At 40.0% G+C, this 24,647-nt stretch overlaps 1 protein-coding gene across 1 annotated transcript in view; it reads left to right on the forward strand.

Moving 5' to 3' along the window:
* Positions 1-718: 718 nt before the first annotated feature.
* The window catches only part of LOC103730820 (spermatogenesis-associated protein 16-like), a 71,456-nt gene continuing 47,527 nt past the window's right edge, over positions 719-24,647 (forward strand). Inside the window, exon 1 of the mRNA XM_008829121.1 lies at positions 719-793. Coding sequence (XP_008827343.1) covers positions 731-793 — 63 coding nt within the window. The 5' untranslated portion in view covers positions 719-730. The remainder of the gene's footprint in view (positions 794-24,647) is intronic.

Raw genomic sequence — 24,647 nt, forward strand, 5'->3', positions numbered from 1 at the left:
AAGTAAACTGTTTTTCCAAAGGGTGCTAAGGAATGAATTAATACCATTCCACAATAGTTTTTTAATATCCCCTCAGCTTAATAAGACCAATGCAGTGATCATATGCACTGGCTACAGAAACTAATTCAATTAGACACAAACTTGGAAGGAGGGGATTGTTTGTTGAGTTGGAGATTGTTTCTTTAATTTTCCATTTTTAGAAGGGCAATTTAACCAGAGATGAATAATCTTTAACTCAGGGAATGTCTGTGGTATCCTTAAATGCCTAACTAACAACGCTGTGCTCTGCTACATTTGAAGACATCTTAAAGTCTACATGCCTGGCACAGAAAGAAAAATCCATCGTGTCTATGAAATACATCTCCACAAGTGTGGGCCTTTAGGACCTGTTATTCTATAAATGCTTTGAGGCTAAATACAACACAAGCAAAAGAAAGCATTCCCTCACCGTCTTTAAATATACTTCCACTTTACAGATAGAAAAACCATCTAGAAGACAAATAGCTTATTCCTTCTCTTGCAGTTTCAGGAATGCTACAAGAATTCATCTACTTTCCACATCCTAAAACGTGTTTTATGTTTTGCTTAACTTTACTCAAGTTAAATTTGGACACAGCAAAGCCTCCTCCAGTGTTTGTACATACAGCCTGCTCTTGTTCTCCTTCTTCCCTCTAAAATCACGCTTTTTACATCTGTTCTTATTCCTAGAAGCGCCATGATTGCTGACTACATGTTCTGGCTCTGCGGAGGACGTGAACAATGCATAAGCAAGCTCATCAAACTGTACTGGCAGGTAAAAATGGATGTCCCAACTAGGAAAGGGGAGTACATCTCATTTCTAGACCCAAAACGAAAGGTTAGCACTTAAAAGACTGCTGAAAAGGTAGCGCTGGCAGATCAGTCAGACGGACACTACCCAGTGGTAATGTATTTATAATGAAGTAGATTTCCCAAGACTCGTTTTAAGGGCAAAATTCAGGGCTATTAACCCTTGAACCATACTTGAGGTTTACAACTCAATATAAATTTTAGACGTCCCAGGAACTATTTTTTCCAGGCATGCTGTAATAATGGCATGAGTCTTTAAATATGAATATTGTGTTATTGAACAATCTTATCTATTTGTGGGCTACAAAATCAAATATTTGAAGTAATATTAATTATAAAATCAACAGTAATAAAAATCTGCAACGTATTTGCTGTGTGATATCAACTGTTGAAACACTGGGTAACAACAGACTGCAAATCTTCTGCCATTCAGTGTTCAAAATGGCAGTCAGAAGTCATCCCACATCTCTGTTAGCTGCCAAGAGGAAAGCTATCAATTGGAAAACTTAGAAATCACTTGTTCAGTCTCCTTCCCAGCACACAAATATGTTCTTGGCCTGTGTCCACTCTAAGTTGTCAATAAGTTTCAACTGATATTATTTCGGATGTTCAATTTGCTGGTTATCAAACTGCTTCTCTCATCTAAAATGGCCACCACCCCTAAGAACTTCCATTCAGTGATTCCCAGTGGAGCCAAGCAGACACATGAACCTCATTTCTAAATGAGAACTCTTTGGGTATTTAACAAATCCCACCTCCATATCTTCTCTCCTCCAGGCTTTGTGGGGAGTTTTCCTTTGTATGTTCCTTGTATTTCCTTGCATTTCAGGATGGTTTCATTTAATTCAGTTGTCCTTTGAAACAACTGAAATATCATCTGCTAAACCAGTAACAGGGATGTAAGAAATTTTCACTGGCTGCTTCCTGAAGGTGCCCAATTTTTACCCCAGATTCTCACTATTGCATTAGTATTCGGCTAACCCTATGAGATTCCCTGTAATTTTGGTATTTCCATTTAAATATTTGGAGCTCAATTTACCTACTATAAAAAAGCAAGGATCCTAAAACTATTAATCCTTTTGTGTTTGAGACCTTTGACTTAAAAGGAAAAAAAAGTGATCTTCAGATAGACACTATTTTCATCTCAAAAAGACTTCCTTAAAAAAAAAACTAATTATAGGGGCTGGAGAGATGGTTCAGAAGATGTGCTGCTCCTGCTGCTCCTGTTGCTCCTACAGCGGACCTGAGTTTGCTTCACAGCACCCAAATCTAGTGGTTCACAACTGCTTGTAACTCCATCTAGCTCCAGGGGATCCAACACACACTTTTGACCTCTGTGGGCACCTACACTTTTGCAGGCAAGCCCCCATACAGACATGCATACATACAATTTTAAAAAAAAAACTAAAAATAATACCCAAGCAGACAAAAAAACCCAGCATGAACTTTGGAAATGGGCAGCAGGCTCCCATTACCTTAGCTAAAGAACTATTGGCAATTGATTACTGCTGGGTGAGGAAGAGCAGATCTTCTTAAAAGGAGGGACTCTAGTAGGCTGCCTAGACCTCAATGGATGAACTAGCACTGAGAGGACATTTGGGGACACTAACTCGACTTGATAGGTCTTAACATCAATGACAGAATGCATGAAATTCGGGGGGGGGGGGCTATGGGAGGGTGCCAGTGGGAGAGTGCCAGTGGGAGAGGGGGTATAAAAATTATTAAGATTTCTGTATGAAATACACATAAATTCAATTTAAAATTTTTTTAATTTTAATGAAAATAATAGTGATGCATACCTTTAACCTCGGTACTCAGAAGCAGAAGCAAGCAGATCTCTAGGAGATAGAAGCCAGCCTGGTCTACCTAGAGAGTTTCAGGCCAACTGGGAGACCTTTTCTCAAAATAAAACCAAAAAATTTAAAATCAAATAAAAATGATTTTTTTCATGTAAATGAAGTGAGGCGTGGTGGTGCATGCCTTTAATCCTAGCACTCAGGAGGCAGAAGCAGGTGGATCACTGTGAGAGCTAAGCCAATCTGGTCTATATAGGCAAATTCCAGGCCAGCTGGGGCTATAGGAAGACCCTGTCTCAAAAAAAAAATCTAAAGAATTACTAGATATGAAAAATAACCAAACAATACAACATATACATAATAGTAGGCTTTTATTAAAGGATTTCAAAGATGTTTTAAGAAAACTAGTGAATCTTGAGCAATATTCTGCAAATCTGACACGGAGTAGTTTCCTAATAAATGTTTGATTTACACTATTCATTCATTAAACAAATATGTGTTGAGTACCTGCTGTGTTTTCTATATTGAACTACAAAAACAAAACACATCTAATACTGGTATAATCAAAATCCAATTAAGAGCTCAAAACTTTTATAAACAAAAAATGTTTTATTTCCTTTAGTTTTCAAAGAATATAAATATCCTTGTTTTATTTTCCTGAAACTAAGAAAATAATCGGCCCTTAATAACACATGCATGTTTGCAATCACAAATTAATGTCATCGGTGTTATTATTCTGTTAAGGAATGATTGGAAAAAGGCATTCTTCTTCACATTCTTTTTCTCATTTAACTGGAAGTAACTTGTATAGGGAAAAGAGCCCCTTTATGAAGCTAGGCCTGATTCAGCATAAGTTCTCACCCCAACTAGTAATAGAACCTAAGGCAAAATTAGTCTCTGGCTTCAGCTAAAGGAGCTTCAATAGAAAGTCAGGCTGACTGGCACAAAGCAATTGACAAAATTATTCTTAAAGCCCATCTTAGTACTAAAATTCCATTCAAATGTTTCGACTCATCCAAAAATGATGTCAGAATTTTTAAGGAAAACAAAGCAGCTGCCTGTTCAGAAACTGTATTCTGCAGAAAGTCCTGTCCTCAGATCCTCTGACTTGTCCACGACCAGCAACCACACCATTTTCTCTCTGGTCATGAACTCCCCTCTGCTGGCCAGCTTCTCCCTGATATTCCCTCACGTGTGTCCTTCCCACCAAATCTTTCTCTGTCTTCAATCTGGAAGGGCCTCTTGAATATTGCCCTGGAGCATCCAGTCCAGGACATCATTAACGTCTTGGATGCTTTACTATCCAGTCCACCCTGGAAATTGCACTGATCAATTTTAGAACAATCTCTGACATCACAGACTATAGACTACATCTACATACACATTTGTAAGCAGCCGTTACAACTAAATAGACACAGGTAGGGGGTAAAGAGAAGAGGGCATCTGAACGCAATCAAAATGCATGAAATTTTGCCCAAAATGTCAGTTTAAAGAAACATACCTAAGTATTTTATATATTAAAATCAATTATAGGAAAAAAATACAAAAAAAAAACTGACTAGACATAGACATAGAGCCCAGTGGGATGGTGCATATCATCTCACTCTTGGGAGGCTGACCAGTATGGGTTACACAGCTTACAAAGTGAGATCATGCCTCAAAAACAAAGGTGAATAGGCAGGGATTATTTTCATCTCCTTTCTAAGATAAGAACTTACTATATACATGTGCAGGAATGAATAAGAAAATATAATTATCCAGCATGGTGGCTCTCGCCTTCAATCCCAGCACTGTAGAGGAGAGGCAGGCAGATCTTTGTGAGATCAAGGCCAGCCTAAGTCTACATAGTGAATTCCAGGCCCATTGGGTCTACAGGGAGACCCTGTCACAAAAAGACAAAAAAGAGGTAGGACAGTTGGAGAGATTGCTCAGCAATTAAGAACACTGGCTGCTCTTCACAGAGGACCTGGGTTCGAGTCCCAGCACCCACATGACAGCTACCAACAGTTGGTAATTCTAGTTCCTGGGGATCCAATGCTCTCTTCCAGCCTCCAGGGGCTTTCCACAACATGAGTGCACTTATATGCTGCAAGCAAAACACTCATACACATAAAAATAAAAACAGAAAGAAAGAAAGAAAGAAAGAAAGAAAGAAAGAAAGAAAGAAAGAAAGAAAGAAAGAAAGAAAGAAAGAAAGAAAGAAAGAAAGAAAGAAAGAAAGAAAGAAAGAAAGAAAGAAAGAAAGAAAGAAAGAAAGAAAGAAAGAAAGAAAGAAAGAAAGAAAGAAAGAAAGAAAGAAAGAAAGAAAGAAAGAAGGTGGTTTTGTTTGTTTTTACTTTACACTGTCAGTACAACATTCAGCAATTTACATGGAATGGTCAATATTTTATTATAAAGTAGCCTTTGTATTAGATTTGCTTAACTGTAGGCTAATAAGGGTTCTGAGCATATTTAAGGTAGATGGACTACACTGCAGTGTTTCATAGGTTACACGTACTGAAGGCATCTCAGCTCCCATGAGTCTACTGGAGCAAACTACCACCACAAATCAAGGAGCACCTGTCATTTCTCCTTTTCAGGTATATAAAATCCTGCTTCTCTGGTTAGTTATTCTCTTTAGAGGTCTTAAACCAGAAATGGAAACTTTGAGAATGTAAAAACTTTTAGTGCCAGCCCACATTCACCCTGTAGATTATTGACCTATAAACTGTCAAATGCAGAAGAACAGATCTTTACCTGGTGAACTTAGGAACACCTCCCATTGTTCTGAAAACCTTCCATCTCATTGATCCAGCAAGTGGGAAACGGGCACAACATTCTACGCCGTGTGACAGCTCGTGCTGAGATTATCAATCTGAAGAAAAGTGCTTGTGCGTGTTATTCGGTAACAGCATCACCTCGGCAGAGGTAGAGAAGGTGGACAATGACTGTGCTTGCACACATGTGCTTGCAACATGACACCCGTCTTCTACTGTCAGTCACCCTTGTGGGGCCTCACCGCAAGGCTCAGCCAATCAGCAAAATGAAAAACACTTAGGCGGAGAATGGGTTATTTGTAAACAGATGCCTTATGATACACATACCACACATACACAATGCACGACATACACACACATTCACACACACTACACACATATACACATATACAACACAGACACAACATATACACAACACACACATATACACACACCACACATACTACATACACATGTATACACACATACATATACCACACACACTGCTCACACACCACATACATACTACATACATACATACACACACATATACATATACATATATACCACACACATACATACATATACCACACACACCACACACATACTACATACACACATATATACCACACACATATACATACACTACACACACATATATATCCCATGCACACATACACACTACACATACACATATTCTGAAGTAATATTATTTTAAGATTATACTTATTTATATGTATGTATCTGCGTGCGCACAAAGGGGTAGGTGCTCACAGAGGCCAGGAAGAGGGCATTGGATCCCCTAAGCTCGAGTTACAGGTGATTATGAGCTGGAAATTGGACTCTGGTCCTCTGGACAAACAGCAAGTGCTCTTTAGTACTGAGCCATCTCTCCCACCCCTTGAAGTCTTATTATTCCGGGACCTCTATCCCCTAATAAGCGCTAATATTCTACCTCCCAGGCCCTCGGACTCTGCCCAGATTGACCAGGATCACGTAAACAAACAAGCTTCCCTCTCCCTTCCACATCCATATCCACTTCTTCCATGTTCACGCTCAGTCACAAGCTCACCAAGACGTGTCATTTATATGCCCTTGTCTTCTGCAGTGTAGCAGAGTCAACCCTGCTCCACACTGCTCAGCAACATGGGGTGAGGAAAGGTGGCAGCAGCAGCTAATCTTGTTGCAAAACCCCAGAAAACAAGTGCAGAAAAATCCCACTAAACTGGAACAAACTGCCTTATCACCAGCTCACACCCCACCTTAGTTATTGTTAATTTTCTCAATTTTCCCAGTCAATCTACAACCTTCAGATCTTTAGTCCACAATCTCAGACCCTTCTGAGAATTGGATTCGGTGGGCAAGTGTTCAACTTAGAACAAAGCTCACACACACACACACACACACGCACACACACACACACACACACACACACACACACAAGTGTTGAATCTTGGTACATTGGAAGCTGATCTGCATGTAGTCAAACTGCCAAGTAGCATTTCAATTTTGATTCTCACCACTACAAAAATGTTGCTGTGATTATTCAGATATAAGAAATTGAAATATTTGGCTGGGTGTGGTGTTGCACGCCTTTAATCCCAGCACTCAGGAGGCAGAGGCAGGCAGATCTCTGTAACATCAAGACCAGCCTGGTCTATATAGTGAGTTCCAGACCAGCCAGGCCTACAGGAAGACCCTCTCTCAAAAAAGACCAAGAAAAAAAGTTGATGATTAGCAAAAGATGGAAAATGAGGTTTTCCAGCAGCACCTCTAATAGCCTATCTCAGCGTCTTCCATCCAAAAACGCCTACCCTCACTTCTGGGGCTCTGACATCAGCCATCACAAAGCTATGTTCTGGATTGGACCTATTATCAAATTGTGATGAATTTCTTTTATTTGGACATATGCAAAGAATTAACCAATCGTTTCTAAATTCTCTTTCTGGAATGCCAAAAACTTCTCTGACAGCAAAGAAGTTCGTGTGGGGCTCTTGTACGTGAACGAAGGGCTCCTGAAAAGGCTGCAATTGGAACTCCTGGCTGATAGGAAGCTGAGGGCTGTCAGGCAGGAGGGAGCCCTCTTTGGGGATTGTTGGAAGACCTGTTGACACCAACACATGCGCCGTGGAGAGCCTGACATGTGGAGCCTCTTTCTTCAGTGAAGCAGCAAAGGCTGTCAGTGCCAACATCACAGGTCCTCCATCTGTGCAGAGAATGCCAAGACGTCCCATCCAATTCAAGTACTTGGCATCGAAATGTTCCCCATTTCAAAACTATCAATGGCCTATACAGTTTCCAAAGGCAGCTCACCAAAAAGATTTTTTTTTCTGGTGTGATTCATCTACTTTTATCTACTCTCAAAGGACAAAACCACCAACTGGCCACCAAGATGAAAGGCTTGTCCCAGTCACAAGCCAAAGAAGATAACATAGTACGTGAGATCCACACATCTTCTCATACGTGTTGAGAACCCCGCTTCACTTCTCTCTATGTGGTTCTGTTACCATAACCCTTTCGTCCTGGACACCAGGCCTAGAAGAGGCATCTGCTGCTTCTGACACAGCAAAAAATAGCCCCCACCACGTTCCCGTCACAGTGCCTCCATCAACCATGCTGTAGTCGTTCATACTTGAAATCATCACAAAGACAAGCATGCACACTCTAAGTTGGTGACTACCTTTCTTCTTGAATCAGCAATTATAATTGTTACTCATACTCATCTGTCAAGCATTTACTGAGTGTGTGTAAGCGCAATGCTACCTGCTAGGGAGACAGCAGCAATCAAACAGACATCACTCCATCCTGAAGGACCATGCGCAACATTCCTTCTTACTTGCAGCGTCTCCTCTGGCATCAGTTCTCCAATCAACAAACACTTGAAAGTACTAAACAGAGGCCAGGAATGGTGGCACATGCCAGTAATCCCAGCACTCAGAGGAGGCAGAAGCAGGTGGATCTCTGTGAATTTAAGGCCAGCCTGGTCTATGCAGTGAGTTCTAGGTTCACAGACGTGTCTAGCGAAAGCCTGCCTCAAGAAAAAAAAATTTTTTAAATAGATACTAGATGTAAAATTCCAGCAATAATCATATGTGTTAAGTTGCATGCCACCCCACCTGAGAACTGCATCATCCCTTTGTCCAGAGTACCCACACTGCATGTACTGTCCACCTATTAAATCTCACAGTAGCCGTTTCAGCGAGCAGACCAACGAGCAGTTTCCAGTGCCTGTGTTCAATATCCTTAATAATTGCCCCCAAAAGCACAGAATCAGTGATGCTGGCAATTCAGACATGTCAAAGAGAAAATGTGAAGTACTTCCTTTAAACGAAAAAGTGAAGGTGTAATAAGGTGTTCAGCGAGAGAAAATGAGAAACCACGCCCACATAGCTTTTGTTACAGAGCTGTTATAATTGTTCTGTTTGTTATTAGTCACTTTGGCTAATTTCTTACTGAACCTAAATTATAAACTAATTATCATAGATTTGTACATGTAGGAAAAACACCTAATTTATATAGGACTAAGTTCTATCCACAGTTCCAGACATCCCTTGAAAGTTTTAGAATGGCTTCCTCATGGATAAGGTGGGGGAAACAATAGAATTCTACCACAAAATATTTACCAGGAAGAATCACAGGACTACACAGTAACTAAAATACATACATCTTATTCTATTTTTCTTCCATGGTACCATCAAGGTACATTGTAAAACACAGCTCAATAATAATGTGTTAAATCAATCAACTAAATTAAATACTAGTTTGACATGAAAATGAAAACACTGATGTTGGACATGAGAACGTTTTGTCAGCATTGTTTTGTAATTAAGGAATTCAGTGATTATGCAAAGAAATGCTAATTTCTCTAATTTGATCATTATACATTATAACATTGTATAATTGTATACATGGATCAATGGTGACACTGTTCCCAAAAAATATGTTCACTTATGTATTGATTGTACTACACAGTTCATGGTGATTATCCTGAAAAGTAAGAATGACTCGCTTAATTAGTATATACTATCTTTAAAATTAAAAACAGAAAAGGGGGCTGGAGAGATGGCTCAACAGTTAAGTACACTGGCTCTTCTTGCAGAGAACCCTAGTTTGGTTCCCTGCACCGACATGGTGGTTAATAACCATCTAGTAACTCCAGTTCCAGGGGATCTGATACCCTCTTCTGGCCTCCATGTGCCCTGCATGACACAGGTGCACTTACATATATGCAGGTATAACACTCATACACATAAAGTAAAATTAAATAAGTCAAAAAATTAAAATAAAAGTAGAAAGGAAAGAAAAGGTAACTTCAGTGGCTATGAAATCAAGTAACGATTTTCTATTTATGTGCACTTGTGTTTTAAGTTCAAAACTACGGACACGTCTCAGGATTCAGGTATGCTTGGGACTTAGTCTATATGGAAAATGCTGCAGACTTCCAAGAGTCTTTGGGTTGCTTGGTTAGTTTCTGTGCTTACAAGGGCATCCATGCAAGCCCCAAGTGCTGGGTGTTCATTTCTTCTTTCCAACATGGTCATCAAGGGAGCCCAAAGTTAACAGACATCTCAACACTGACCGGAAACCGCTTAGGGTAGCTTACTGCTGAACATCTGCTCGGAGTCTAGATTAATAATGAAGCCTAACTTTCCCATTCTGTTCTTTGCTTTTCCTCCTGATACTGCAGAGTCATTCCAATATTAGTCACTTACTTGGTTAAAAACTTACATCTCAACCTTAGAATAAAAATAAAATCTTCAACATGAAATTACAGGCAAAGTAAGGTCAAGGAACCAGAAACATCTATCATTATGCTTAACAAAACACCTACATTTTCTAGAGAAGAAAAATGTGTTTCCCCAGAGATCTGCCTCCCTGTGAAAAAGTTTTCCATGGAACAAAAAAGAAATACCGTATGAGTGTTTCTCTCTGTGGCCAGTATTCATGGTCTTTTAAAAAAAAAAGAAGTACCGTATGAGTGTTTCTCTCCATGGCCAGTATTCATGGTCTTTTATTTACCTGGCTCTGTCAGACAGAGAGTTTGTAACCTATTTAAATGAGGAGTGTCTGAAAGCAACTGAGGTACTTTAATATTCAGATTAGAAATAATTTGAGAAGCACCAAAGCCACTTACCCAAAGATATTTCTCCATCAATTGTCATGTATTGTGTTCCAACTCCCACTACTTGGCACCAAGTCTCTCATCAGCCTCAGGTCAAATGCAAAATAAATTTGATCTAGCCATGCTTAACTCAGTAATGGATGACCTCTGAATGCAATCATGAAAATTAGTTTATCTAGTCTCCTTGGAAAAGTGAAAGCACATCTTTAAAAGGAATGGGAGTGAGGGAAAGGTAAGCTCTAAAGAGGAAACTGACAAGATGCCCCGGGGTATAAGGGACCAATGCAGGTGGAGCAGAAGAGCCCTGGGAAGGCAAATGCTGCTTCTTTCCAGAACAGAAGGGGAAGGAAATGGGCAGCATGTGGCAGGAGTGAGAGTCCAGGACTGAGACTCAGGAGACCTAAGTTCTGTTCTGGTGCTAGAACTCAATTTCGGATAAGACACCTCATTTATGTCTGGCTCAGCTAATGCTGTAATGATCTTATATGACAAAACACTGTAAAACTCATGATATTCAGGTTGGCTCAGAGTCAACGGATCCAGGATTCTCTTTACTGGGCTTAGCGCCAAGCCTGAGAGAATTCCAAGTGTGTTCTGTGTATCTTCCCACTTCCTTTGATCAATAGCTACCTGCTATGTGTTCTATGAGGAAATGGAGGATTGCAAGAGCCAGACCATATACACACATCAGTCCTCTGCTCCTAGCATGCTTGTTCACATCACAATAGCCAGAGGAAGCCCAAGTCAAAGCCATGGTCCAGCCCAAGAGCCTGGAAGTTCTGCTCAGTGCAGAGCCATGACAAAGATACAGAGAGAATGGGAAGTCCAACAACTCAGGCTACAAGCACTGTAGGTCTTAGGTTAGGCTGCTCTGCAGTGATGAAGTTGGCCTAGCTCAGTGGTTCTCAAACACTGGTCTGTGGCCAACTGCCTTAGAGTCACCTGGAGAAACATTGTAGATACTGGGTTTCCAGAGTTGAGTGGAACCCTTTAACATCCTCGACCTCCACCAGGGGCACCAATGTGAAGCCCTCGCACTGGATGTCTGTAAGCACATTTCAAGCTTGCTAAATTCATGGCCAGCTTGGTCTACCACATGGCATACCTGGGATCGTGCAAGGAGAGAAAACTGGGAATGTGTCCTCATCTTTCTGCTCTGTGGACAGCCACCCTGAGTGAGGCACCCCATCCTTCCAGCTGTTAAAGACTGTCCCTTTCTCACCGTATTTCCTAGTGCTTCCCTATCCTTTCCTGCACTGACTGTCACAGCCAGATCCCAACGGACATCGAAATGCTTATAAGTCACCTAGCCTGGAGGGATATTTATCTATTAAGACAGGCAATATTAAGGTTCCCATTTTACAAAGTCTCCTCTTTTTCCATTAGAGCACAGGCTAAAGAGGAGATGCCCAAAGTGAGACGAGAGACTGGGAGCTTCCTTTCCTGGCTCTTGGAAAAAGATAAATGTGGAAATGAGTTTCTCATCTAATTATTCATTCCTGTTTATATATTCTTTAATGATATGTTTCCATGGTTACCAGCGTTGTTAAATGCTGCCTGTGTTTCATTTTGCTTTGATGCTATTTGAGGTAGCATGCCAGTAGGGGAGGCTCACTTTTAACTGAAAGATGTAATGAGGCATGTGTTTGATCCAAGGCTGAGTGTTCCCGTGAAGGAGATAGTGACCGTGACATTGTTTGCTGGTTGTGTGATTTTGCGTACTTCCTCAGTGATGTTCTGTGAGTGTCTCAAGCATTAGGTGAGTGAAAGGAAAAGGGAAACGGGGGTAAAGAAGAGAGGGGAATTGGGGCAGAGCGGAGACTGAACCATACAACTAGACAAATTCACATTGAGATCCCGTGATATACGTTTGATCTGGCCATACTGTCACTGTCGTCATCCCCGCCCCCCTTCAACTGCTCCATGGATATGCTAAGTGTCAAAGCCTCCTTCCCACACTGCGTGGAGTGTCAGTTACTTCACCTCAGTGTGCATTTCAGCCAGCGTGCAGCGTGCAGCGTGCCATCTCTCCAGAGGCTGCTTGCCTCTGACGTCCTAACTCTGCAGAATAAATGACTCTATCCCCTGCCAAAGCAGTGTCAGCCTCCAGATCACACAAGGATCTGGAGGCAGGAGTCTCTGACAAGGCCTCAGAATGTGCCCTGCAGGGGGGCAGCATACTGGCCTGTGTATCTATCTGTTCTCCAGCCGCCAAGGACCATTCAGACTCTGTGGACAGCAATGGCATCACATCAGGCGAGAAAATTCATCCGCCACCACTCCCGCACAATATCTACTCAATACTCTTCTTCAGAAATGTGTGGTGTTGTTTAATAGCCCTGCTTTGGCAAGTGACCTAGGAAACTTGTCATAATAAATACAGTCAGCTTTTCACTTTATTTTTTTTTTCTATCTTCTAAAAAGGCTTCGGGGGTTTCTGACTTTTTTATTTTTTAAGGAAGAAAAGTAACCTCTAAATTTCTTTTCATTTCCTCTCATTTGAGAATGATAAGGGTTTTAGAGGTGGAGGCTATTTGAGCCTCCTTTTCCTTGAACAAATTTATGTCTAGCTATTTGCTGTCCAGGATTCCTGTGACTCTCCTAGGTTATCAGTAGGTTATTATGTTGACACAGAAACATGGCTTTCTACTTCAAATTCTCAAACATGATGTTTTTCCTTTGTTTTTCTTTGCATCTGAGAAAAAACAAAAACTGTTATGAGCAAAACCAAAGTTAGAGGTTTTATGGTTGTCTTTTATAGGTCCCCCAAATTTTTATGTGTTATTGATTTACAAGCTGGCAGAGAAATTGAGTTCACTTCTTTTTTTAAGCAATCAGAGACACAGAATAACCAATCCAAGAAATCAGGAAATTTTTTGAGCTGTGTTCCCTTGGTGCAAGATCATCTGTAAAACTCAAAGTTTTTAATGTTTTTATTTATACTCAGTCATCCTTTGGGGAATATTGCACAGCAATGAAAAATAAGTTCTCTTTTCTTCAGTTCCTATGACTGTATTTTCCTCACTCATTTTTTGAAGACCGATTATTCTACCTGTACCTGGGTTGAATCATTTTCTTCTTCATAACAATTTCCCCTCTCCTAAATAATGAGACCTTGACATTTCAAATACCAACTTTTAGCACCTGACATATTTGATTTTTCTCAGGATCATAAATTAACTATGAAGCTTTTTTTACCAAAAAAAAAAAAAAGAACATAAGTGCATGTCGCACAGGCTAAAATTGGAACCAACAAACCGTGAAGAATAAGATCCTTGAGGGAACATCGGCAGGGTTGTGTGTAGCCAAACCCAAAGACACAGAAAACCTGGGGATTAGCATCCAAATCGTCACTTCATTCACTGTTCCTTCTTCTGCTCCTGGAAGCCCACACCTCAGTCAGTGGAACAGGGTCATAGACCTCATTTGTACAAAGCCCAATGGCTCAGAGTGAGATATAATTGGTTCGCTGTAACAATCATATATGAAGCAAACCAGGGCCAAACAGGAAATATAGAATGCTATTGTAGTTGCTTGAAAGTAGCACTTTATGGGATGGAGAGATGGCTCAGTAGTTAAGAGCACTGACTGCTCTTACAGAGGACCCAGGTTCAATTCCCAACATCCACATGGCAGCTAACTACTGTCCACAACTCCAGTTTCAGGGGCTCCAATGCCCTCTTCTGACCTCCATGGGCATTGCACGACACAGGTACACTTACACACCTGCAGGCAATACATTCATACATATAAAATAAAAGTAATCAAATAATTATAAAAAGAAAGTAGCACCCTATTTTATTTACTATCACTTGAAACTGCAGTTTGTTCTAATTACAGAGCACATGGACACACAGAGACAGACAGACACACACACACATGCATACACACACATCCATTTTGGCCAAGCCATTGCATTTGTCATAGACATAATTATCTCTTCCTCTGAGACATCTTGATGTTAAGGAGATAGGAACAATAGTCATATATAGGAAGACAGCAGCCCCATAAAATCAAATTCCTGAAATCTGCCACCACAGCCCCGAAGAGATTAATTGCACCAAATGAGGAAAGAAAGGAAAGGTCTGGTTGGCAGGCAAAGTTGAAACCTGTCTTTTGGGAGTGTTTTTGTTTTCGTCTTTTTGAGACAGGGTCTCCCTGCAGCCCCAGCTGACCTGTAACTTACTATGTAGGCCAGGCTGGCCTTGAACTCACAGAGATCCATCTGCCCCTGCCTCCCGAGTGCTGGGATTAAAGGTGTGCACCACCATGGCTGGCCTGCAAAGTTCAAACTTGAGGGGGAAGAGAAATTACATGGAGGAAAAACACCAAATGCATCAGCATGGTGCGCTCATCTCTTTTGATGGGTTCCAGGGACACTGTCATCCCCCTTCCTCGTGCACCACTGGGTTTGCCACTCCATGAGGAACAACTAACCTCCAAGCTGAATTGTTCCCTTGGACCAGGACTCCACTGGAGCGTGCATCTTCTGCTAAGTAGTCCATGTGCAACTGGAAAGCTCTAGGAAGAGCTAGAAAAGAACTCTTCACATAGTTGGAAACCTATCTTAGTTGGCCAGACAAAGCTGTAGACCTCATTTGTGAATCTTCAGGATCTAATGGCTCAGAGTCTGGGTCCCTGATTGACATATACATGATTTGGATCCCAGTTCAATCCTGAAGTAGCTAAGTCATCCTCACCATATTAGAACAACATGCTGTAGGATAGAGACAGTTTTCCTCATCTATAAATGGGGATAGAGTGTCCAGTTTCTAGACAGTATTATTTTAACAAATTCACAGAATACTTTATAGTACCTGACTAACCACATAGACACAGTCTAACATCTCGCTGCTATTTGATGACAAAGTAAGACCTTGCAAATCATATCCTTTCAACTTCAACACACACTTCCTCGAGGGCATCCTGGGTCTTTCCACTCAATGTCATCTCACCTAGTAGGAGCCCAAAAGACAAAACAAATGCTTGGTAGAAAAGGCATTACAAATCTATGAATTGGGTCACCAGGTCCTTCTCTTATCATTAATTAGATTCATGCACTAACAAGTCATATCCCAGTCTAAAATAACCAATCAAGAAAAACGGTTTAAGAAAAAAACACACACACATTAACCAGACACAGTAGCGCACATTAGCCAGTTAGTGTGGTAGGTACATATAAACCCAGTACTCAGGAAGCCAAGACAGGAAGATCACAAATTCAAGAGCACTTGTGATATAGAGCCTCAAAACAAATAACTTAAACAACATGCAGCTAGGGACAGAAACACTTACCGTCACATGGTTAAATGAAGTGCAGAGATGAAATACATGACAAGAAAAATTCCAAACTGTGTTGACATTTACCACCGAACTCAGAGGCTAAAACCCATTAGTAATACACAGTTGTCCTTATGAAATAATTACAGGTAACACAGCTATTTGTTCCTGCATTACCTTCAGATGATTCATTTTCAGTCATCAGGAATAAAAGCATACAGCATCCTAAAGAGTCTGGAGGCTGCTGAAACCCACACTTGGAACTCTGAGTTTCTATCAGCTGGTGTTTCCCAAGGTACGAGTGGAAAATTATTCATAGTCTTTAGAACAAGAACATAATTTAAATTCTATTTATAAATCATATGTACTTTGTCACTGAATAAGCTAGACCAACCTGAGCGCATCAGTATGGAAGTTCTCCTAGCAAGAAACCTGTCGTTTAGTTTTCACAAATTTTCCTTTTGAGAGGAGCATGCTACTGCAATGCGGAGGAACACAAAAGTCTTACCTGTGGACAGTAGGTGTGGATGATGACTATTCTGTATCAAGACTGTTCTGATGAGGTCTTCATCTTATTGTGATTTGATGTGGTCTACTTGTTCCACGGTTAGAGCCTAATTCTAGTTTATCTGGAGATAAGAACAAGATACGGATGAGAGAAAGGAAGGAAGAAAAAGGAAAGAAAAAAAACCCGTGCTTGGCATTCCAGAAATTTGCAATATATTTAGAAAGATGAATACCCTTCAGTACAGAAGAAAGTGTTGGCTTAGTAGACTGAAACCCAAATCTTGCTTCCATTTTTATACTGTAACCACAGATGAATCACCAGAACTCACCATGCCTTGATTAACCTTGGCTATAAAATTGAGTGATTGTGGGGCTGGAGAGATGATTCAGCGGTTAAGAGTGCTGGCTGTTGTGGCAGAAGACCCAGGCTCAAATCCCAGCACCCATATGGTGGCTAACAACTGTCCATAGGTCCAGGGGATCCAACACCCTCTTCTGTCCTCCGCAGGCATTGCAGGACACGGGTGCACTTACACACACATACAAGCATAACACTTGTACACATAAAATAAAAATAAATAAAAAAAAACAATGTTGCATGATCATGAAATTAAACCTTGCATTGTCTCCATCTCCCCTGCTCTGTGTCCAAGAGATATGGAAATAAATTTTTGCCATAATATATAAATAATTAAAAATGCATGCAGGGTATATCCAAAGGACTCATCCTATTGTAGAGACACTTGTACAACCATGTTTGTTGCTGCTCTTCTCACAAGAGCTAAGAGATGGAAGCAACCTAAGTGCCCCTCAACTGACGAGTGGTTAGCAAAAATGTGGTATATTTACACAATGGAGTTCTATTCAGCAGTAAAGAAAGATGAAATAATGAAATTTTCAGGTAAATGGATGGAACACAGACTCAGAAAAACGATGTATTTTCTCCCTCATATGTGGCTCCTGGCACCAAATTCTTTTAAATTCCAGGTCCTTTTAATAAGATAATGCTATACAGCAGTTCCTTCTACATGAAATAACTACCATCATCATGACTTTGGCTGAGCCTGATCACTAAACATAGTCACAATTGGGCTTGTTGATGGTTGTACTCATTCACTGAAGGAGAGCCGAGCAGGGTCACTGGACCCTCACCGGAGTATCCAGCCACTCTTCCCAGCCAACTAGTCCTCCCTTGGAAGACAAAAGAAAAATGAGGAAGAACCCAATAGAGGGATGCTTTTGGAAGCCCTTGTCAAGAAACTCCAATGGACTCTCATATGAACATTTGAAAATTGCCCTGTTCTGACTTTTTTCTAGTTCCCTGTCTAGAATTTGTAATGCTAATTACTCTTGCCTTTACTTCTCCTTCACACCTCCTAGTCATGATTCAACAACTTTCTTTTCCCCTTAGAGACAAGAGTTATGGAATTTGGGAGTCTTTAGATAGACCCACTGAAAGGGTACTCCAATTGCCTCACCCTATATCCCTGTTCAGCATGAAAGAAGCCAGAGCGGTCTGCATCCCTATGCCCTATTGGCAATTTGGGTAACCCCTTCAGAGGATGGCGTGATAAGAATAGGAGGTAGGAATTGGCTAGGCAGTTAGGGTAAAAAGATCCCAAAGAAATGTAGCCAGTTTCTGGGCTAAAAGTCAAAATGTCCTTGGGCCTGTTAGCAACATACTCTGTTCCAAGGCCAAAAATGTCAAAAGTATTTGGGAGCTTTTATCTAATTCTTAAAAGATTTTAGGGTTACCTCTTCAGAGGGGGGAATGTTGGAGGGGAAGGAGTGGGCATGGATTTGATCAAAACACCATATGTGCATGTATGAAATTCTCAATAAAGTTTTGTAAACATTAAAAAAAATGCATGCAGGAAAATTTTAGGTATAAAGTACCAGTTATTCAATTAATAGAAGTATCATATATAATCAAACTCTGTTCCTGAGCCAGGCACAGTGGCTTGTTCCTATAGTTCAGCACTTGAGAGGTTGAGGCAGGAGGAAGATAGACAAGAGTTTGAGGCCAGCCTAGGCTAAATAGGGAGACCCTGCCAAAAAAAAAGAAAAAAAAAAAACTTGTATTGGAAACCAGAATTTATGTGTATCCACACAAACACATAAGACATAGGTGTATTATGTACATACATACATAAATATGCTAAAATTCTACAGCATTCATATATTCTGTAAAATAAAGGAAATTAGGCAGCTAGAGAGATGGCTCAGAGGTTAAGAGCACTGGCTGCCCTTGTAAAGGATCCAAGTTCAATTCCCAGTACCACATAGAGGCTAACAACCATCTACAACTCCAGTTCCAGGGGATCTGACGCCCTCTTCTGACCTCCTCTGCCACTGCACGACAAGCGTGTACCCAACTACATCCAGTGATTACACTCATACATATAAAATAAAAATAATAAATCAAATATAAAAAATAAAAATAAAGGAAATTAAAATACTTTAGAACATAAAGCAATATTTATTGTGACTCTTTTACCATCTACAACTCCAGTTCCAGGGGATCTGACGCCCTCTTCTGACCTCCTCTGCCACTGCACGACAAGCGTGTACCCAACTACATCCAGTGATTACACTCATACATATAAAATAAAAATAATAAATCAAATATAAAAAATAAAAATAAAGGAAATTAAAATACTTTAGAACATAAAGCAATATTTATTGTGACTCTTTTTTAGTAACCTGTTCATGTAATCTTTAGTGATTTGCAGACAATGCAAATAAAACATAAATACCTTATTTACAACTCATGAAGATATCTCTAACTGTCACATCACTGGGAAGACAGACTCCTAGCAGAGCTGCAGATACACTCATACTGGATAAATACTAGAAAAAAACCTACAATGAATGTTGTTTCACAAAAGAGCACCTAGAAAGCCAGGACAATATTTCAGCATTAAAATATTGACCACTGAAGCAAGGGCAAACCATACATTATTACATATTATATCCTATCATGCTATTGGATTAATAAAAGAATCACAAAAATATCAATCCTGGCTGAGTAAATGATATAGTAAGCAAGTTTATAGAGGAGTCATAAGGAAAGACATTTAGGAAAATCTGCTCTCTATTTCACTGGAATCTTCCAAATTAAACCAATTCATATTTACAGGGATTAAATTTGAAAAATGTCACTTATAAAATTTTATTTTTCCTTTCTCCACTAAATTACCATCACTCAAAATTATATTATTATTCATATAATAACAAAGAATTATGCTAGCCGCTGAAGACTAGGTACCCGCCTCAACTATACAGCTTCCAAGTATAGGAAATTTCTTTTGAAAGTAATAACAGTTACTCCGAATATAGAACAATGGAACCATAACATTCAGGCACTAGTAACAGCTACCTAGATGGATTTTATGAGGCTCAAAGAAAATAGTATAGATAAATGCATTTATTACAATGCAAGCGAAAGATTGTTATTTTAGCTCTTAAAACACTGTTTTACTTTACTTTTTTATAACACATAAGGCTTCACAGATAAAAATGGATCATGAGTGAGATTTCAATTTTCATTTATTTAGACTAATTGCTACAACAACTCCAAAATTTCAATAATACAATAAAATGTGATGCTATGATCATAATCCTTCTGCTGTGTGGGTCCATCTTCCTTTGCATCCTGCCCGTTTCTCTCCCCCTCCCCCTCCCCCCTCCCTCGCCTTCCCTCTTTCCTTCCCTCCCTCCTTTCCTCTCTCTCCTTTTTTAAACACCCTTCCATCCATCCATTCATCCATGTTGGGAGCCTCTGTTATGCAAAGTCGAAGCCCCTTCACACTGGACAGCTCATGCAGCTCGGAAATTATGTGCTGCGGGCTCCTTTCATAGCAAGATGTCTTCCTGGCATCTTTCCTGTCTCTCCTTTTGAAGTGTCCGCCACGAATGCCATAACATAAACATGGCCTTTGGTTCTAACAGGTACCATGCCTTCCCCCCTTCCCCCCTCTTCTTTTTGGGGGGATTAAATCTTGAGTCTCTTGCATTCAAGACAAATATTTTATCACTGAGCTTTACCCACAGAGCTATATCTCCAGATATCTTCATTGTTCATTTTGAATCAAGGTCTTACTAAGGTGTTCAAAGTAACCTTGAACTCACTGTATAGCCCAGGATAGCCTTGGAACTTGCAATCCCCTGCCTCAATCTCTCCAATAGCTGTGCCGTGAGTCGTGGCTGAGAGTCGTCTTCAAGCACTGGTGTGGAGAATACAGAGGACCGTGCACAGCAACGGCTCACGGCCCAGACACGGAAACCATCATTCCTGCCCACCTTTCTCAACCACTTGCAAGGGTCTAAAATTCCTGCCATGTGCCCAGAGGGTAAAGTCTTGATTTTTCAAAAGCACGTGAATAATCTCAAAAACTAATTCTAAACTCTATGAAATTAAAAAGCTGCTCATCCTTAGAAAATCTCTTAAAGCCTCCCCCAAGTTCAATGAATTAAAATGGAAAATTCCTGAAGTTCTCTCCAGATCTAATTCTCTAAGTAAATCGATTTATGGTAATTGTGGTCAAGGCTAATATTGGGAGCAATGAAGAAATAATTTGATAGCCTAAAATAATTTAATTATATTTTCTAATTAGAAGTTACAGGATTTCTACTTACTGAACCACGATCATCATGCACCAGCCCCCCCAAAAAAAAAAAAATAGGGGATGGGGGATTAAATAATCTCATCATCCTGAAAACATTTGAGAAATATGGTTTCTGCCCGTTTTATCATGATCCTTAGAGTACTCATAAAGTTTTCACAGAAAGATCCAGTCCCTTAGGTCTGGAAAGGAGAGCTGAATTTTTGTCATCTGTTCCCCTCCACTTTTGTTACTTTAACCTTTGGAGGAGAGCTCTCCTTTTTCCTCATCTGTCATCTCTGTCACACAATTATCCTGGGCAAGTTGATTTCCAAGGCAGCAAGTGACTTTTCTTACTTAGCTAAAGTACAAAAATAAATTATTATAAGTTATTGTTAGTAGAAGAAATGAGCTGACCACATAGAGTCTTGCTTTACGGAATTCTAAGATTTAAAACTTGATAAATGGAGAGTCACCGGGACCCACAAATAGAAACATTCATTTCAAAGCTTCCTTTTCAATAGCAGCACAGAGTCCATAATTAGCAGCATAGTATGTTCAACAACAGGACACAATTATTCCCCCATGTTCTGTACACATGCCACATCTACAGACATCAGAGAAACACATTAGGGAAGAGCGATTCAACTGCAGAACATTTAAGTCAAATTTAAAATACCATTAGAAATTTGCTTCCATTTTAATACAGCTTATTGCTGAATCCACATCTGGTCTCTCATTTTCAAAATCAAGGAACATATTTGACTATTAAAATTAAATGAAAATCTGTGTTTTAATATTGTTATATCAAAATATTCTAATTTTAGTATATTTTTACTTATTCTTTGAGAATTTCATACATGTTTACAATATATTTTTATGGTATCCACCCCCATTTCCCTCTCCAACTCCTCCTGAATACCCTCCCCTTCCAGCTTCTTGTCCTCCTGCCTCCAAACTTCATATACTCTATTTTTTTTGTAACCCACTGAGTTCAAATAGACATGCCCATATATACATGGCTGTGGGACTATCCACTGAACATGGGAAACCTACCAGGACCCACACCACTGACAAAAACCCCTTCCCTAGCAGCCTCCTGAGGTAGGAGTGGGACCTCATGAGCCCCTCTTCCATCCACACTGAATGTTGAATGGCTTGACTCTGTGCAAGTCTTGTAAAGGTGACCACAGTGCTGTGAGTTCATGAGTAAGATGGCTCTTTCACATCCAGAAGACACTGTTCTGCAGCTGACCTCATAAACTCCTTCAAGCCCCTCTTCCATGATGTTCCCTGAAACTTGTGAGGAGTCATATGTGTCCCATTTAAAGATGAGTGCTTCAAAGTCACTTATTCTCTGCACCTTGAACCAGTTATGAGTCTCGGTATTAATTACTTTGCACTGAAAAAGAAACTTCTCTGGTGAAGGCTGGGAGCTGTACTAATCTGTGGCTATGAAGATTTAAAAGGCAGTTTGGTACTATGTCCATTTAGCAAGATAATAGCAGTGAGTTGTCCCCTAGGGCCTATGACCTCCTCAGCTATGGGTTCCCGTCTATGTTTACACTACCAGGAATGAGTTCCCACCTGTGGAATGGGCCTTAAATCCAAACAGAAAGCAGTTTTACCCCTGCACACATAACAATCATACCACTACTGCACCAATGGGCATATCTTGCCAGGCTGGTCATTACTGTAGCTCACAGGATTCTTGGCTGAGTAACACTATTGATGACTTTTCTCTCCCAGCAGGCTGCATAGCACCTCTGAGCATTATAAAAGTTATTAGTTAGAGGGATCCCAGAGGCCCCAAATCAATACAGGATACTACCATGCTCTTGGTTGCCCATCAGAATGTGATGGTAAGATCTGTTGCTGAAGAAATCACATACTTTGCTCACAGGACATGGAGAAATCAAGCTGGTACTGGCCTGGCAGCCTCCTCCCCATTGGCTAACTTTTATAAGTGGGTTGAAGTCTTGATGTAAAGCCTGAAACAATGAAATTCTTAGAATATAAAGAAAACACTCAGGACAGACAAGGACTTTTTTAGAAACCCCCACCCAAACATAGGAAACAAAAGTAACATAGACAAATTACCTCATATCAAGCTAGAAACATTCTGCACAGCAAAATTCATTCATTCATTCATTCAACAGAGTGAATAAATAACATACAGAATGGGGGGTAAATATTTTCAGACTATATCTGTCATAAGGGGTTAATATCTAGAACATAAAAAGAACTTCAAAAACTCAACAGCAAAACAGTAATAAAGAATAATAACCCAATTTAAAAGTACATAATAGATCTAAATAGACATTTCTCAAAGGAAAACATGCAAATATTACAACAGACTCATGAAAAAAATACTCAATATCACTATCATAGAAATGTAAATCAAACACACAACAGAATAGCTCTTCACTCCTGTAAGAATGACTTTCATCAAAAAGAAAGAACACACACAAATAACCCTTGCACACTGTTTATAGCATTATAAATTGATCCAGCCATTCTGGGAATGTATATAAAGTTTCTTAAAACAATTAAAAACAGATCTCTCATATTATCCAGCAACCTAAGGACCAGTTATATATCCACAAGAAACGGAATCAATTTGTTAAGGAAATATCCCATGCTTTTGTTTTGTTTCATTTTGTTTTGTTTTTGTTTTGCAATGGTAGGGACCCAAACCAGGGCCTTGCACATACTAGGCAAACACTCTACTGAGCTATAAATTCCCAGCCCCACTGCTATGTTTACTGCAACATTATGCCCAATGCCCTAGAGAAGTAGCTAAGTATCCAACAATTGATAAATGGTAAGGAGACTATATGGATGGATATAATCATGGATTTATGTACCATTGGTGGATATATCCCACTATACAAAGAATGATACCAGGGCTAAAGAGATGGTTCAGCAGTTAGGAGCATGTACTGCATTTCTAGGGCACCCAGGTTCTTTTCCCCACACCCACATCTGGTGACTCACAACCACCTGTAACTGCAACTCCAGGGAATCCAATGCCCTCTTCTGGCCACTGTGGGCACTTCCCTCGTATGCACATACACACACAGACACACATATACACAATTTAAAAATAATAAAAATCTGAGAAGAATGATATCCCTTGAACTATTGCAACATGGATGGAACTGGAGACCATTATGTTAAGTGCAATAAGCCAGGTACAGAAAGCAAGAGAGCCCATAATCTCATATACAGGATGTAAAAAGGGGTTAGTTCATAGCAACTGAAGATAGGACAGTTCCTTGGTGCTGGAGAGATGACTCAGCCATTAAGAGCACTGGTTACTCTTACAAAGGACCCAGGTTCAATTCTCAGCACCCACATGATAGCTAACAACTGTCCATAATTCCAGTTCCAGGGGAATCTGACACCTTCTTCTGACTTCTTCAGGCATTGCATGACATGGGTGCACTTACACACATGCAGGCAATACACTCATACACATAAAATAAGTAAAAATTTTTTTAAAAGAAAGGACAGTTCCTTGAGGATGAGGAGAATGGGTTGGGGGTGGGGACTTTGGTCAATGAGTACTAAGTTGCAATTAGTTAGGAATAATTTTTGATTGTATGACTGCAAATGACTAGAGATGACAACTGTGCACTATCTCCAAAAGCTGGAGGGATATTGAAGGTTTTCAGCATAAAGAATTAACAAATGATTGAGCTGACAGGTATGCTTACCCTGACTGATAAGGTATAATGGGCACCCAAAAAAAACATGGTATCCCATTAATATA

This window comes from Nannospalax galili, unplaced genomic scaffold (assembly GCF_000622305.1).
Source record: "Nannospalax galili isolate Female #2095 unplaced genomic scaffold, S.galili_v1.0 scaffold5174, whole genome shotgun sequence".
Lineage (NCBI taxonomy): Eukaryota > Metazoa > Chordata > Mammalia > Rodentia > Spalacidae > Nannospalax > Nannospalax galili.